The sequence below is a fragment of the Chaetodon auriga genome, chromosome 21, assembly GCF_051107435.1.
Source record: "Chaetodon auriga isolate fChaAug3 chromosome 21, fChaAug3.hap1, whole genome shotgun sequence".
Lineage (NCBI taxonomy): Eukaryota > Metazoa > Chordata > Actinopteri > Chaetodontiformes > Chaetodontidae > Chaetodon > Chaetodon auriga.
Genome location: NC_135094.1, coordinates 14,928,969 through 14,943,016, shown reverse-complemented (window position 1 = coordinate 14,943,016; position 14,048 = coordinate 14,928,969). Strand labels below are relative to the sequence as shown.

Here is a 14,048-nt window from a genome sequence, read left to right as displayed (position 1 = left end):
TAAATCAGTTCTGATGCATCTCGTAGCCTGTGCTAACAATGGCCTTGCTAACCAATATGTGGCCCTTTCTGTGTGATTTGGTGCCTTGTTTGTTCTCCCTGAAGGTTCGTTTTGTTTCATATCAGTAGAATAATTTCCGTTGACGTACAGAGGTGGTGCAGGAAGCCTTGACTCTTTTATTTTCTTGTTTTCTGAACTTGTTTGCCACCTATGCTAACTACTAGGTGGCATTGGTCTGGAAATCAGGTGTGACCTGGGTTAATGTTGGCTTACCGTTCTTTTGTTTGCCATCTGACATCTGCCCACAGTACCCAAGAGGTCTCTGTGGCGTTTGCTCGCTGGCCTTTTCCATAAATGACTTCTTCTGTGAACCACAGGGGATGACGAGATCTCCTTGAGGAAAAAATCCAAATGGATAGTTAAAAATGGTACTGAGCAAATAACCCTCAGGAGCACTCAGAGGAAACTACACAGACACAAGAAGAAAGGGGAAACCCCAAGCAAATAACCAAGCTAAACATTTAAAAAGTCTTGATTGAGCTCCACGCTGCAAGTGTATTCATTGTGACACTTCTATAATACAAGCAAGTCTGGTTATAAAGTGTCACCTGGCATTTGGGGCATACAATGGGGCTGCAGGCAATGCAGCACCTCACTGTAGTACTGAAGGCTGCTTGCTTCATGCTGTGGTGTGTGTATGGTGGTTGTGGCCATAGACGGCAGACTCTGCGTCCACGCAGACAGGCACCTGTTGGGACCTCCTTGAAAAAGCCAGACTGGGAGGGTAAAATGGTAAAATGACAAGCAGTAAAACTTGTGATATATCATTTGGTATGTTCATTTGCATTATTAGCAGAAGAGGCAGTAGGCACAGTGGTGGTAATAGGATAAACTGAGCTGGTAAATGTGCTTTCAGACATGCTTACAGCACTGGTCGTGGCTGCTTTGCTGGTGAAAAGGTGTGTAGGGCAGAGGTGCACATGGGTGACAGTTCCCTTCTGATATCATGTGGTTCATTCTGGGGCTGCTGATCAGGGTGTTCACTCAGGTTTCTCTTTTGGGATTAGAGAGGTTTAAAGTTATGGTTTTCAGGTGAACTTAACCAGCGGAGCTGTAAGGCAACCTTCAGGTTTAGTAAGACAATTAAAGGAGAGTTGCTCCTGAGCTGCCACTATCTCCTTTGCCACCTCTTAATCCTCCTCTTACCGGTGTCTTAAAGAGCTTTATCCTTTTATTCTTTCACTAGGCAAATAACGGCTTGATTGCTTTAACCATAAATGAAACCAACCACTCAGGCGTGATGATTCAACCAGTGCCCAGAGTTTGTGAAGCATTTCTCTAGAAATTCTCAGTACTTTGTCTACTTTGGATTATGGAGAAAAGGAGGAAGGGGGGGGGGGATTTGGGAGTATGTTAACATTAAAAAAATACTTCCTGTTTGACACAAGTGACTACAAACTGTTGGTTCTGTTGGGTTAAGTCAAACAGCTAGCTTGATAAATGAAGGGTTTCTCTCTTGATAATTTTTAGGCTAAGTCTGACAAGTAGTTTGACAAAACTAATAGCTGTCAAAAATTGGCTAACCACTCCAAATATAGCTGTTAAATAATGACAAAAAGTAGTGTCCTGTTAGCTACCTAGCATTGAAAAAGTTGTTGGTACTGTAGCTTGTTAACTCATTTGATGAATGAATTGATTAATTCATTCATTATGCTGTAGTTAACTTACCTGTTGTATGCAATCCGACTAGTTTAAGAGATCAAGAAAAAGATAGCTTCAGTTAATAAACCGTAATAAACTGTGTTTGTCAGTAGCGTTATTTACAATCTGGGCAACCCCAAAGGATGTTAGCAGCACTTTTATTTGACGATCGTGATTGGCTGATTTTTTTTCTGCTCTTACTTCGAGATAAGTAATATAATAAAATATCAAATGCATCCTCTTGTGATTTTTAAGGCTTCTATGGCATTCACCACACAAATCATTATTTGGAAAATACTTTAATTTTTTATGAGCGTGTCAATTTATAATAACGAATTTTCTGTCAAAATATGCGACTTATAAAATTAAATACTCGCTTGGGGAATCTCTGTATATATATACGCGGTGTAGAACTAACTTTAAGGCAAAATGTTTATTCTCTCTAAACAGTTGATATACATTATAGCCCACACAGAACGTCTGTGGTTATTTTTTAATACTCAATTCCTAAGAGGTTTCCGTAGTTTTAGGCGATACCATGGATATATGGGTGTTCTTATGATTTGGATCAGTGTGGATTTGGTGTTATTCTCACTAATATGTATAGATATGGAATACATTATTTAAAATCGAAAAAATCTCAAAGATACTTTACCACGGTAAAGAAGCAATAAAGCTTTACGAACAATTTACGCTTGTTCATAATACACCCCCGTATAGTACAATGGTATAATCCAAGAGGTAGGGAAGACCTGTAAGTGAGACAAATCAAGCCTGTGACAGCGGAGAAACTTGAGTTTTATAACAAATTAATACTGAACAGAGGTACGTACTATTCAAAAGTCCACGCTTGACCTCAGTAACTTCTTTTGTTTAACAACAGCAACATGTTTTGCCGAACTGTCAGTACAAATGTGGGGAAATTGCAAAGAAGATGACCATTTGCTAGCGATAGCTGAGCTATCGTTAGCCTCCTGCTAGCTGACTGACTGCTAGCCGATGCCTCAAAACTGTTGGGACCTGAGCAGGAAGAAGTAGCATGCTAGCTAAAGCCAGTTAGCTTTTTAGCTAGCCATCCTATTTTGGGATTGGCATTCCGCTAGCTAGTAACCTTAACTTAGCTGCTTTTATCATGACGGTAAGAAGGCTGTTTATTTCGTAAGGTTAATGTTTCCTTTCGAAAGACGGATATCGGCATATGTGAAGTGGTTAGCGAGAAAAGCTGCATGATGATGTTGCAATGTTTTCTCTAACGAGAGATCAACTGGTATGAATGACGAGAAACAACACAGGGCCTAGTTTCTCTTACTTGCAGTTAATCTGTGATTCTTCTGGCACAGAGATAGAATTGTACATATTACTAAATGCAGCAGTCTCACCTGGTAAATTGCACAGCTGCATTTGTACTAATACCGAATATGTGTTCGTTGTTGATGAACGTTAGTGTTACCCCTATGAACTTGAGCACAATGTTTATCTCATCTGTTGCTGCCATAGTAATGTGAGCAGCTGTTTAGAGTCAGGCTATTTATCCTTTGACTCATTTCTGTTGATGCACATGTTTACTTTGCCTTATATCCTGACATCTGTGTTATGTAGTTACTCTTGTTTAAAGCTGTTTTCAAGTCTATATGATGAATAATATCATTTTAAAAAATATGACAACAAAGTTTGACATAATTATGTAATTACTATATATTCACTGTCATGAGCTTCATAAAAACGTTTTTTCACCATTATGTTTATTCTTCTATCTTGCCCAGAATTGCTGTGTTTTTGTGTTGCTGCTGCCACTTATGCCTAGTTCACCACTAAAATATAATCCATTCATTTGGGGAATATTATCACTGGAAACTTAAGAATAGGCGAGGGGATGTTAATGAAACCAAAACTGAAGTTAACAGCTAAGCACTTTTTCCAATCTGTTTTTTTTAAATTCCTGTAATCACTTCTGTGTTCATGTGTTTCTTTTTCTGTCAGGCTGAAAGAGAAACTGTACAATGTCCTTAAAGCCGCGGGTGGTGGATTTCGACGAGACATGGAACAAGCTACTGACGACAATCAAGGCTGTTGTGATGCTCGACTATGTGGAGAGAGCCACGTGGAATGACCGGTTCTCGTATCCTATTTCAACTTGCTCCATATTGAAATTTAAATTACATCACAAGAGTTTCAGAAATGTTTATGGACAGGAAGTCACACAGCTGCTCAGTACAGTAAACCAGTTGCCAGGTTACACAGAATTGTATGTATTTGACTTTAAACACCAAATATGGCTAATTCAGATTGGTGCTATAGTTTGGATAATTAATTTACCCATATGTTTTTAAAATAAAATGTAATATGTCAGTGTTAAATTTAGAGCGGCTTGTTGAGTTAGAGGCCCAACTTTGACTTATTAATGTATTTGTAGGGAATCACTATCTCATAAGTAAACTTTATTTATAAAGCCTTCTGAAACTAGTTACAAGTTGCTGTGCAGTGCAATCACTGAAGAAAAAATAGAAAGACAAACAGGAAATAACAATGTAATAAACAAGACGGCCAGCACACATTACAGGATAAAGCACTTATGAAACAGATGAGTTTTTAACAGCTTCGAAGTCGAGATGTCGGGACAGCTGAAAGGCCTCAGTCAGAAGACCTCAGTGATGTCACCGTATCCAGGGGACACAATAATTAAAAAATATGAAGTGAGGCCAACCTGTGAAGTGATTTATAGCAAATGCTCTGTCTAGTGTTATTTACAGACTACATCTTTATGTATTATATATTTACGTCTGTGCATGGTAGAATTGTGTTTGCCCTCATTATTCATCCTGAATTCTGACACCAGTGACATTTATGCCTTGTGCGTTGCGTACCCAGAGCCTTTGGGTGAAAGATTATACACAGAGACCAAGGTGTTTCTGGAGAATCATGTTCGGCAGTTGTACAAGGTAAGCACTCACAGAAATGGCCAGCAAAGAAAAACGTGTTTAGTGCTCTTTTTTTTTTTTTTTTTAATTTCAGCATTTTGAGCTGTCATGCTTGTGTGTATTTCAGAAAGTCCTGGAATCAGAGGAGAAGGTTTTAGTGATGTACCACAGATACTGGGATGAGTACAGCAAAGGAGCTGACTACATGGACTGCTTGTACAGGTAACATCACTGCCTGTTCTGTCCTTTGTCTCCACTTGATATACAGATAGAGTGTATGTCATATCAGTGAGTCACAATGCTGATTCACCATTTAGTGCTGCATTTATCTTTTTCACAAACACATCACCACATTTTGAAAAAAGTTGTTACAGTTCCAGTTATTTTATTTTGTTTTTTATCAGACGTATTCTCAGTTTGTAGTCTGAGTATATGACATAAGACTGCTTCCTTAAATTCACAGTGATGTTAAAATGGTTGGCCGTTTTTTTTTTTTTTTTTTGTCTTTGTTGTCAGTGTGGTGTGTTCAAGTAAAACCTTTAACATAAGATTTGAACCAAAGCAGGTGTCTGTCTTTGTCAGCGCTGGTTCTTGAACGTTGGCTCGGTGTGTCACGGTCCTTTGATGCAGAGCATACTAATTCTATCACAAGCAACAATATTCCAGCCTACACTTTTTGTACCCTTAAAATATTACCTAGAAAGGCGGTGTGAAGTGGAAGCAGGCATTTGGTGTGTCCTGATTCATTCTAAATCAATACTCCCTTGGAGAGCTTTCAGATCTATTTTTATGTGTACTTCCCACCAGACTGTCTGTGCATACATATGCCTTTGTAATTTATTGTGGCAGTGTGAGTGAGAGAGAAGGGGAGGCTCTTGGCTTTAGTGGTGGCATAATAGTGGTCAGATCTTAATATAGACGAGGGTCACTTATTAACCTCAGCTGATCTCTGTGCGAATGTGTGTGTATGTTTTCATCCTGTCAAACATAGATCATCATGTAGTGGAAGCTGGACTGAAGTGTCAACTGAATCAATCACACGTCCGCTCTCCAGGTGTCATGGTCAGCCGTACAGCACACGAGCCTTTATATTAGCTGTCGTTTAACCCTTGATACTGGTGTTTTATGCTTGTCAAAACTTCACTGTATGAGAAGAATCAGATCTGTCTGACTGTGATGTGATGGCTAGACTGCAGATGGAGGCAGGCAGCACAGCTGTGAAAACTACACATCATTTAGGGACTGAATCAGCCAACATAGATCAGCCATCAAACTGTGCGTCAGTCTGTCTGGTGGTTGTCCTGCTTTTCATTTACTTGTGGATTCCTTTGAGAGTTAACTGCATTTGCCAGCCAATAAGATGACTTTGTCTCTTTTGATCACTTTTGTTGTTCAGTGCAGGCAAGTAGTGCAGGTATTGTACAGTGGGACTACAAGAGTTTTTTTGTGGGAAACTGCTGCCTGCAGAGGGTTAATGAGAGCAGTGAGACACAACCATAGAGTAAATGTGTGGGCTGTAAGACCAAAACTGTGTGCTAAAATGCTCTGAAGAGCTGCAGACTTGTGGTGATATAATTCTCAGTGATTTTAGTGCTTCAGTCAACTCCTTATACATAACACGAAGTAATTTGAATCAGGGTTAAAATATCCAAAATCTTGATGAAGGTACTAATAAGAAAGAATACCTAATTCACTGTTTCTCTTAATATTGTCTGATCTTAATGTGCTGGTCTATTATTAATGAGCTGTTTTTAATCTTTCAAACTGATATAAATAACTTGTGTTTGACTGGTTAATGGTATTAATGTCGGGTCTGAAAACATGAATGCAGCCCGTTAATTCCATGTTTTGTCTTTGCCTACTGGGTAACAGTCTGTGTCACTGGAACCATGAAATTGAGTCAAAGGAATGCTGCATCCATAGACTGTAGTTGGTGTATTGATGCATCTGCCATTGCCTGGAATACAAGATGAAAACACTTGCAGTCATATTCTCAAGAGAACAGTAATAAAATGGCTTCATATCTGCTTCTGGCTCATTAATTTGCTCATTAATCCTGGACTTTTTGACTTTGAGTGGCTAACCTGACCCTCAGTAGCCACAGAATGAGTGCGTGACCATTAGGGGAGCCAAAGAATGAACTGCACACACACGCTAGATATTAGATGACATCTCCTCTTGATGCAAGTTATATTTTAACATGTTGAGCTCCAACCCCACTTTGTTCAGGTACCTCAACACTCAGTTCATCAAGAAGAACAAATTGACAGAAGCAGACCTACAGTACGGCTACGGGGGAGTGGACATGAATGAGCCGCTCATGGAGATTGGAGAGGTATTGACTGGTTTTTCTCATAAACTTCCTGCACATCAACACTTTTGTGCCCACTAGGGTAATAGATAAAGTTAAGGAGAGATTCGTGGGATTCAGCACTCTGATTTCACCTCAAACTGCCCATCTACAGTGACCTACACCAGGGCCTGTTTACACTGTCATTTTGTGTGTCATTGCAGTTGGCCTTAGATATGTGGAGGAAGCTTATGATCGAGCCCCTTCAGGCTGTCCTGATCCGGATGTTGCTGAACGAAATCAAAAAGTATGTTTTTCACACAAGCTGAGCTACAAATCATGATTTTCTGAATTCCACTTTTTGCTGTCATTGTTTTCCAGTCTTTCACTCTGTTAATGTCTGGACATGTATTCTGATTGGGCTGCTGTGCACTTACAAACAAATGACCTAACATTAGCATCCTTGTGTCTTTCAGTGATCGTTGTGGCGAGAACCCCAACCAGAAGGTAATCCATGGGGTCATCAACTCCTTTGTTCATGTTGAACAGTACAAGAAGAAGTTTCCACTAAAGGTGAGACATCAAATAATGGCCCAGACGATTACACCTGTTTGTACTGTGTCTTTATATTAATCCACAGGCTGTTTATTCATAATGTTGATAATGTGAACAGTGAGGTTAAAATCTAACAGGCAGTGTTTTTCTTGTTAATTATCCGCAGTATGTACAGTTCATTAAGTTCAGTGAATTTCCAGTCATGTATGCTAAATCCTATGTGGGCCACATTCTCTGCCTGTGTTGCAGTTTTATCAGGAAATCTTCGAAGGGCCATTTCTGACAAAAACGGGAGAGTATTACAAACAGGAAGCCTCCAATCTACTGCAAGAATCCAACTGCTCACAATATATGGAGAAGGTAGGACAGATGAACAGATAATGCAAGTATGTGAGCGTTCTGGCAGTGTGTGTGACCCTGAGTGCTGCTCTGACCCTGCTTTACCTTTGCTTTGGGGTTGTTTGTGTTCTGCTTGGCCTAAAGAACCCACAGATGTAGCTCAGCTGCTTTGCTTTGCTTGTTGTTGGAAATGAGTTTGTGATATCTAACACTGGGTGTCTTGCTTGGGGTGGATTGTGTGTATCTGTGTGTACACCGGCATCCATCAGATGAGTGTACTCTCACCCAGGGCCTGTGTGTGTCAACTGTCAGGTCATGTCATCCGGGTGACATAAGAGTTTTAATCTGAGTATTAGCTCTACCATTAACCCACTAAGGCTGAGATCACACACCCCTGGGCACCTCTAGCTGACTCTCTCTCTCTCTCTCTCTCTCTCTCTCTCTCTCTCTCTCTCTCTCTCGTTCTTTCATTCAGGCAATAATCAGATTTCTCTGATAGATTTATCCCTCCAGCCTGTAAACAGGATCATCATTAAAGCTTTAGCAGGCATTAGGGCAGTGTGTGATATGACTGTGAAAGAGCAGCAACAGACAGACTGTAGTACAGTGCAGCGCCCTCCTCTCAGGACAGGCTCAGTTCCTTATCTGACCCAGTTTTTAGTTGTGGGAAGGCAGCTTTTTCTTTCTTCCTTAGTTTACCTAACATGCTGCATGCTGTGAGTGTGTGTGCGTGTGTGTGCTCAAAACTATATGGAGACTGATAAAGATCGACTGCCCCGTCACCACAGAACGATGTTCTGGCCTGTATGTTTCATACAGTGAACCGTGAAAGGTTTTGACAGGCGTTTCACATTTCAAAGCAAATTTGTAGCATTTGTTTAGAATCCTTCAAGATAAACCTGAAGCACATGATGTCAAAGGGTTTTAAAAGTTCCTGCTGTGTTTTCAGATTTCAGTGAATATCAGTGTACCACATGTCCTCTGTCTGCTAAAAAGATTAATTAATACAAAAATGTGACTGGGTTGAAAAACAGAGTGCATTATCAACTAAATCTGGTCAGACTCTCAAAGAGCCTAATTTTCATTTTTGTTCAGACAAAAGAACAGTCAAAATATCAAACTACTACATGTCTCCTCAGGTCACATAATGAGCTGTGTGGTGTCACCTGTTTTGTTTTCCTCACTTACAGTCAGTTTAACCCACATATGTAAATGTCAGCTCTTTGACTTCCACCCTTCTCCTTCCATCGTTCTCTTCCTCCAGGTTTTGGGGCGGTTGAAAGACGAAGAGATGAGATGTCGGAAGTACCTGCACCCCAGCTCCTATGCCAAAGTCATCCATGAATGCCAGCAGAGGATGGTGGCAGATCATTTGCAGTTCCTGCATGGGGAGTGCCAGAACATTATTCGGCAGGAGAAGAGAGACGGTCAGTCCACTGCTGTCTTTGTGTCCTAATGCAGTGTACACACAGCTGTGGCTCTGGACTCAAACTGTGTCCTGTTGTGTTGTTTTGTGTAGACATGGCCAACATGTACACCTTGTTGCGGGCCGTGGCTAACGGGCTGCCCCACATGATCCAGGAGCTGCAGGTCCATATCCACAACGAGGGCATCCGAGGCACCAGTAACCTCTCTCAGGAAAACGTTAGTACTGCAGCACTGTGTGTGTGTGTGTGTGTGTGTGTTTGTTTATATCACGATGGGAGCTTTAAACTGACTGCACAGGATCCCACGCTGAGCAGCTGTCACCATAGGGGGCCAAATCGAGGTCCCCATGGGTCCTGATTGCCTTTTGAGGGTTAAGGCTGGTTTCAGGTTAGCATCAGGTTTGGGTTGGGGATTGGCATTCAGCTGTGATGGTTCGAGAAAGCATTATGTCACCATGGGGTCAGTGATACAACATTATGTGTGTGTGTGTGTGTGTGTGTGTGTGTGTGTGTCTGTGTGTCTGTGTGTCTGTGTGTCTGTGTGTGTCTGGGTACACATGCCTGTACTCATACATACAGCATTGTGGGTTTTCAAGCTGCTTTTCCTTTTTTTAGAAAATGGCACAATCAAGTTTTTTTCTTGATACCGGAGAGGGCCAGAAATAACTGTGACATCTCCATTTATTTTTAATCACAGCTTGTTGTGCTGCTGAAGCTGGAAGGATCTTAATTTAACTGCATAATGTGCTCTTTTTAAGTTAAACCATGGCCTTGTATTTGTTCCGTATCATCATGTCCCTTCTCCTCACGTAGAGGTTGAAGCCCTCTGCCTGTAGGGCCCCAGTGCTTTACAGTCAACAGAAATTCATTAATTCGAGTGCCGTAAAAATGTCATTTTTGTCTCTTGGCTTAAGCTGTGAATAATATTTAATACAACTTTTGTCTGTCTCTTCTTGCTTCTCTAGATGCCAACCCTGTTTGTGGAGTCAGTGCTGGAGGTTCACAGTAAATTTGTTCAGCTCATAAACACAGTTCTAAATGGAGATCAGCACTTCATGAGTGCGCTTGATAAGGTATTTAACCCCAGACTCTTAACAGCTCTCACCTCATTAAACGACATGCCCATATCAGTCACTAGATGGCATGAGTGAGTTCTTTTGTTTTTCCTGGCTTGCTCTCTGTAACTGCAAAACTACAGTTAAGAACGTGTTCACAGTCAAAGTGGGTAATTGTGTTTCAAGATCAGACTGAGTGTGTTTATTTGATGTGTGTCTCTCAGGCTTTGACGTCTGTGGTGAACTTCAGGGAGCCCAAGTCCATCTGTAAAGCCCCTGAACTGGTGAGTGCGTACCCACACACACACACACACACACACACACACACACACACACACAGTACTATACACAGTGCCTTGACCAGGTCATGTCCCTCCTGGTGTCTCTGTCCAGCTGGCGAAATACTGTGACAATCTGCTGAAAAAGTCTGCAAAGGGAATGACAGAGAACGAGGTGGAGGACAAGCTGACGAGCTTCATCACAGTGTTCAAGTACATAGACGACAAGGACATCTTTCAAAAGGTGACCACAGTTCTTCTGACGCTGCAATATAACAACCAAACAAATGTTACCTCAAATATCTGCCGACAGTCTGATGCACAAACACGAGCTTAAAATAGTTTAAGAAGTATTAGCTTCATAGTGTGTCCATTTATAGCATCCTCAATCATCCCAAAATACTCTGTTTTTGAGTCAACAAAGGTAAGCTCTGTTGTTCAAGTGTTGCTTTTCTTTGTTTTCCACAGTTTTATGCCAGAATGCTAGCAAAGCGGTTAATACACGGTTTATCATTGTCAATGGACTCAGAAGAAGCTATGATCAACAAACTAAAGGTAAATCCAAAAAGCGAGTCGGGGGTGGTAGCAGCCCACGAAGCATGTCATTCTTTTGAATGTCCGGTGAGACGTACTCATTAAATGTTCCTATACGTTACCTTTTAGCCCCTCTGTTCAAAGCTCTCTGTCCTCCTCCTCATTCCTACAGCAAGCTTGTGGCTACGAGTTCACGAGCAAACTCCACAGAATGTACACAGACATGAGCGTGAGTGCCGACCTCAACAACAAGTTCAACAATTTCATCAAGACGCAGGAGACCGTGGTGGACCTGGGCATCAGCTTCCAGATCTACGTATTACAGGTGAGGAGGACTCGGACGTGGCCTCGCTTGGCGCAGACCGTCGGCCTCGTTATTACAGCGGTGTAATGTTGTGGTATGTGCCCTGTGGTTTCAGGCTGGAGCTTGGCCTCTCACACACGTCCCCTCCTCCACATTCGCCATCCCTCAAGAGCTAGAGAAGAGCGTGCAGATGGTGAGTTGACTCTTGTGGAGCACAGCTGGATTGTCAGTTGTTGAGGTTCACACGGCTAAAGATTTGAATCTGTTTTCGCCTCCTCTTTACAGTTTGAGCTGTTCTATAATCAGCACTTCAGTGGGAGGAAGTTGACCTGGCTGCACTATCTCTGTACAGGTACAAACACACATGCACTATTTAAAGCTGAATTATGTAAGATCTGAAGGTGAAAATGCATCTGCGTGAGCCAGTATGTGAAAGAATAACCAGCCTAAACAAAAAACAGTATCAAACCCAAACAGGTTGAATCATGGAAGAAGAAAGAAATGGGTAAATAGTAAGCTAATTACTGTGTTGTGTCGTCTCCAACAGGTGAGGTGAAGATGAACTACCTGTCCAAGCCCTACGTTGCCATGGTGACCACCTACCAGATGGCCGTGCTGCTGGCCTTCAACAACAGCCAGACGGTGACCTACAAGGAGCTGCAGGACGGCACCCAGATGAACGAGAAGGAGCTTCAGAAGACCATCAAGTCCCTGCTGGACGTCAAGATGCTCAACCACGACTCGCAAAAGGTCTGAGCCCTGATGGATCCACGGCTGAGCCTGACAGCGTGGCGTCTTGTCATTTGTATTCGGTACTGACTTATGCCTTTCTGCTTCCGCTCTGCTCGCAGGAGGAGATCGAAACCGAGTCCACATTTTCGCTAAATATGAGTTTCACCAGTAAAAGGACAAAGTTCAAGATCACAACATCAATGCAGAAAGACACACCACAGGTCAGACTCATGGTCATCCGTCCTTCTCGAGCTTTGCTGTTACACTGTTGTTCGGCAGCTGTGTTGTAGTCTTAACACTTCTCGCATGTCTCTGTCTCATCAGGAGATGGAGCAGACGAGGAGCGCCGTAGACGAGGACCGCAAAATGTATTTACAAGCTGCTATAGTGAGAATCATGAAGGCCCGCAAGGTGCTCCGACACAACGCCCTCATCCAGGAGGTGGGTGGAAGTCCTTTTGCTGATTTCATCATCGTATGAGGGGTTGATGGAAATAGCTTTTACACACACTCAAACAGGAAGTAAACAAAGTTCAGAGGACAGTGATCAGAATGATGTGTTTTTGGTGCCAATAAATAAAAATAATCAAAATATATCCATATTACAGATATCGTTCAGAGGTCTTTGTGGAATTCAATTAACTTTATTTGCCTGTTTTTCAAATATCCCTGTGTGCAGGTCATCAATCAGTCCAAAGCCAGGTTCAACCCAAGTATCAGCATGATCAAGAAGTGCATCGAGGTGCTCATCGACAAGCAGTACATTGAGCGAAGCCAGACGTCAGCAGACGAGTACAGCTACGTCGCATAGGCAGAAGAGCCAAGCCGGGAGCACTTGCGCACAAACACTCGCCTGTGTGACTGACCGGCACATGCAGGTCAAAAACATGAAATAAATAACGAAAACAGACTCATTCATCAATTTAGGTTTTGGACTGTCGCTGTCTGCTGTGGTTTTATGCGGTGACTGAGAGCAGGACTGGTGCCTCCATCTTCGAAAACGAGAAAAGGTCATCGTGTCACGTCAGACAGCCAGCTAACACCACCACCCTCCTCCCTACCCCGCCCACCTTCTGATTTTAAGCTGTTTACAACATCACCAGTGCCACGCACCTGTGCGTCCAACGACAAAAAGAAAATGCCTATAGCTGTTGGCGAGGAAAGAGCCGATAAACATACTAGTCGACCGAAAAGAAAGGATAAAAAAAAAAAAAGAAATCCGGGGAAAGAGGTAGTTGTGACATCAATGACACATTGGTGGCTACACATTAAAAACATGCTTTCTTTTCTCACGTTTGCAGTTGTTGTGTGTTCATTTTTCTTTCTTTGTTAAATGTACCGAAGTTAGGAAAAAATATTGTAATAAAACTGGTATACTGACTATTGTATCTACTTTCAAATGTAAAGAAAAAATGAGGTGACAAACATGATCCTGCTGCTTGTCAAATAAATAAATAAAAACACTGAAAAGTTTTATGTAAACATTTGTCAAGTGTATCCATATGTCAATCATTTCAAGGATTGCGTGTCATTGAATGTGCACTGTGATGCCTGAAGTCTTTCGCTACATAACCTTTGACTTATTGTAGCAGGAAAAGCACAGCTGTTATTAATATTAACAATGGTTCAGTTCTATTCAAACATCTATTCAAAGCTGTCAAATACACTGAAAAATACATATAAATATATAATATATATTAATTAATATAGTAAAATACTAGCGAGTTAATAGCGAGCTCACTGACAGAGAAACTGAAAATGAAAGCATTTAGAGAAGCGTCGTGCGTCCTGCGCACATGCGCGTTCAGGACGCAGTACGACCACCACAGCGCCCCCGGGGTGGGCGCGTGAGCCAGCTGTGGTCTGACAGCTGTCCATGGTGCTGACGCGAGCGAACTGAGTGAGAAAATGTGATG

General features: G+C 41.9%; 1 protein-coding gene across 1 annotated transcript; it reads left to right on the top strand.

The window, feature by feature from the left end:
- Positions 1-2,429: 2,429 nt before the first annotated feature.
- cul2 (cullin 2) lies at positions 2,430-13,614 on the top strand. The gene is made up of 21 exons (XM_076721371.1): positions 2,430-2,526; positions 3,682-3,820; positions 4,538-4,640; positions 4,747-4,841; positions 6,849-6,954; positions 7,134-7,216; positions 7,386-7,482; positions 7,714-7,824; positions 9,068-9,230; positions 9,323-9,447; positions 10,196-10,303; positions 10,510-10,569; positions 10,679-10,807; positions 11,032-11,118; positions 11,270-11,422; positions 11,517-11,594; positions 11,687-11,753; positions 11,949-12,151; positions 12,253-12,354; positions 12,458-12,574; positions 12,812-13,614. The coding sequence occupies exons 2-21, from the start codon at positions 3,702-3,704 to the stop codon at positions 12,941-12,943; spliced, it is 2,238 nt and encodes a 745-aa protein (XP_076577486.1). The 5' UTR covers positions 2,430-2,526; positions 3,682-3,701; the 3' UTR covers positions 12,944-13,614.
- The last annotated feature ends 434 nt before the right edge of the window (positions 13,615-14,048 follow it).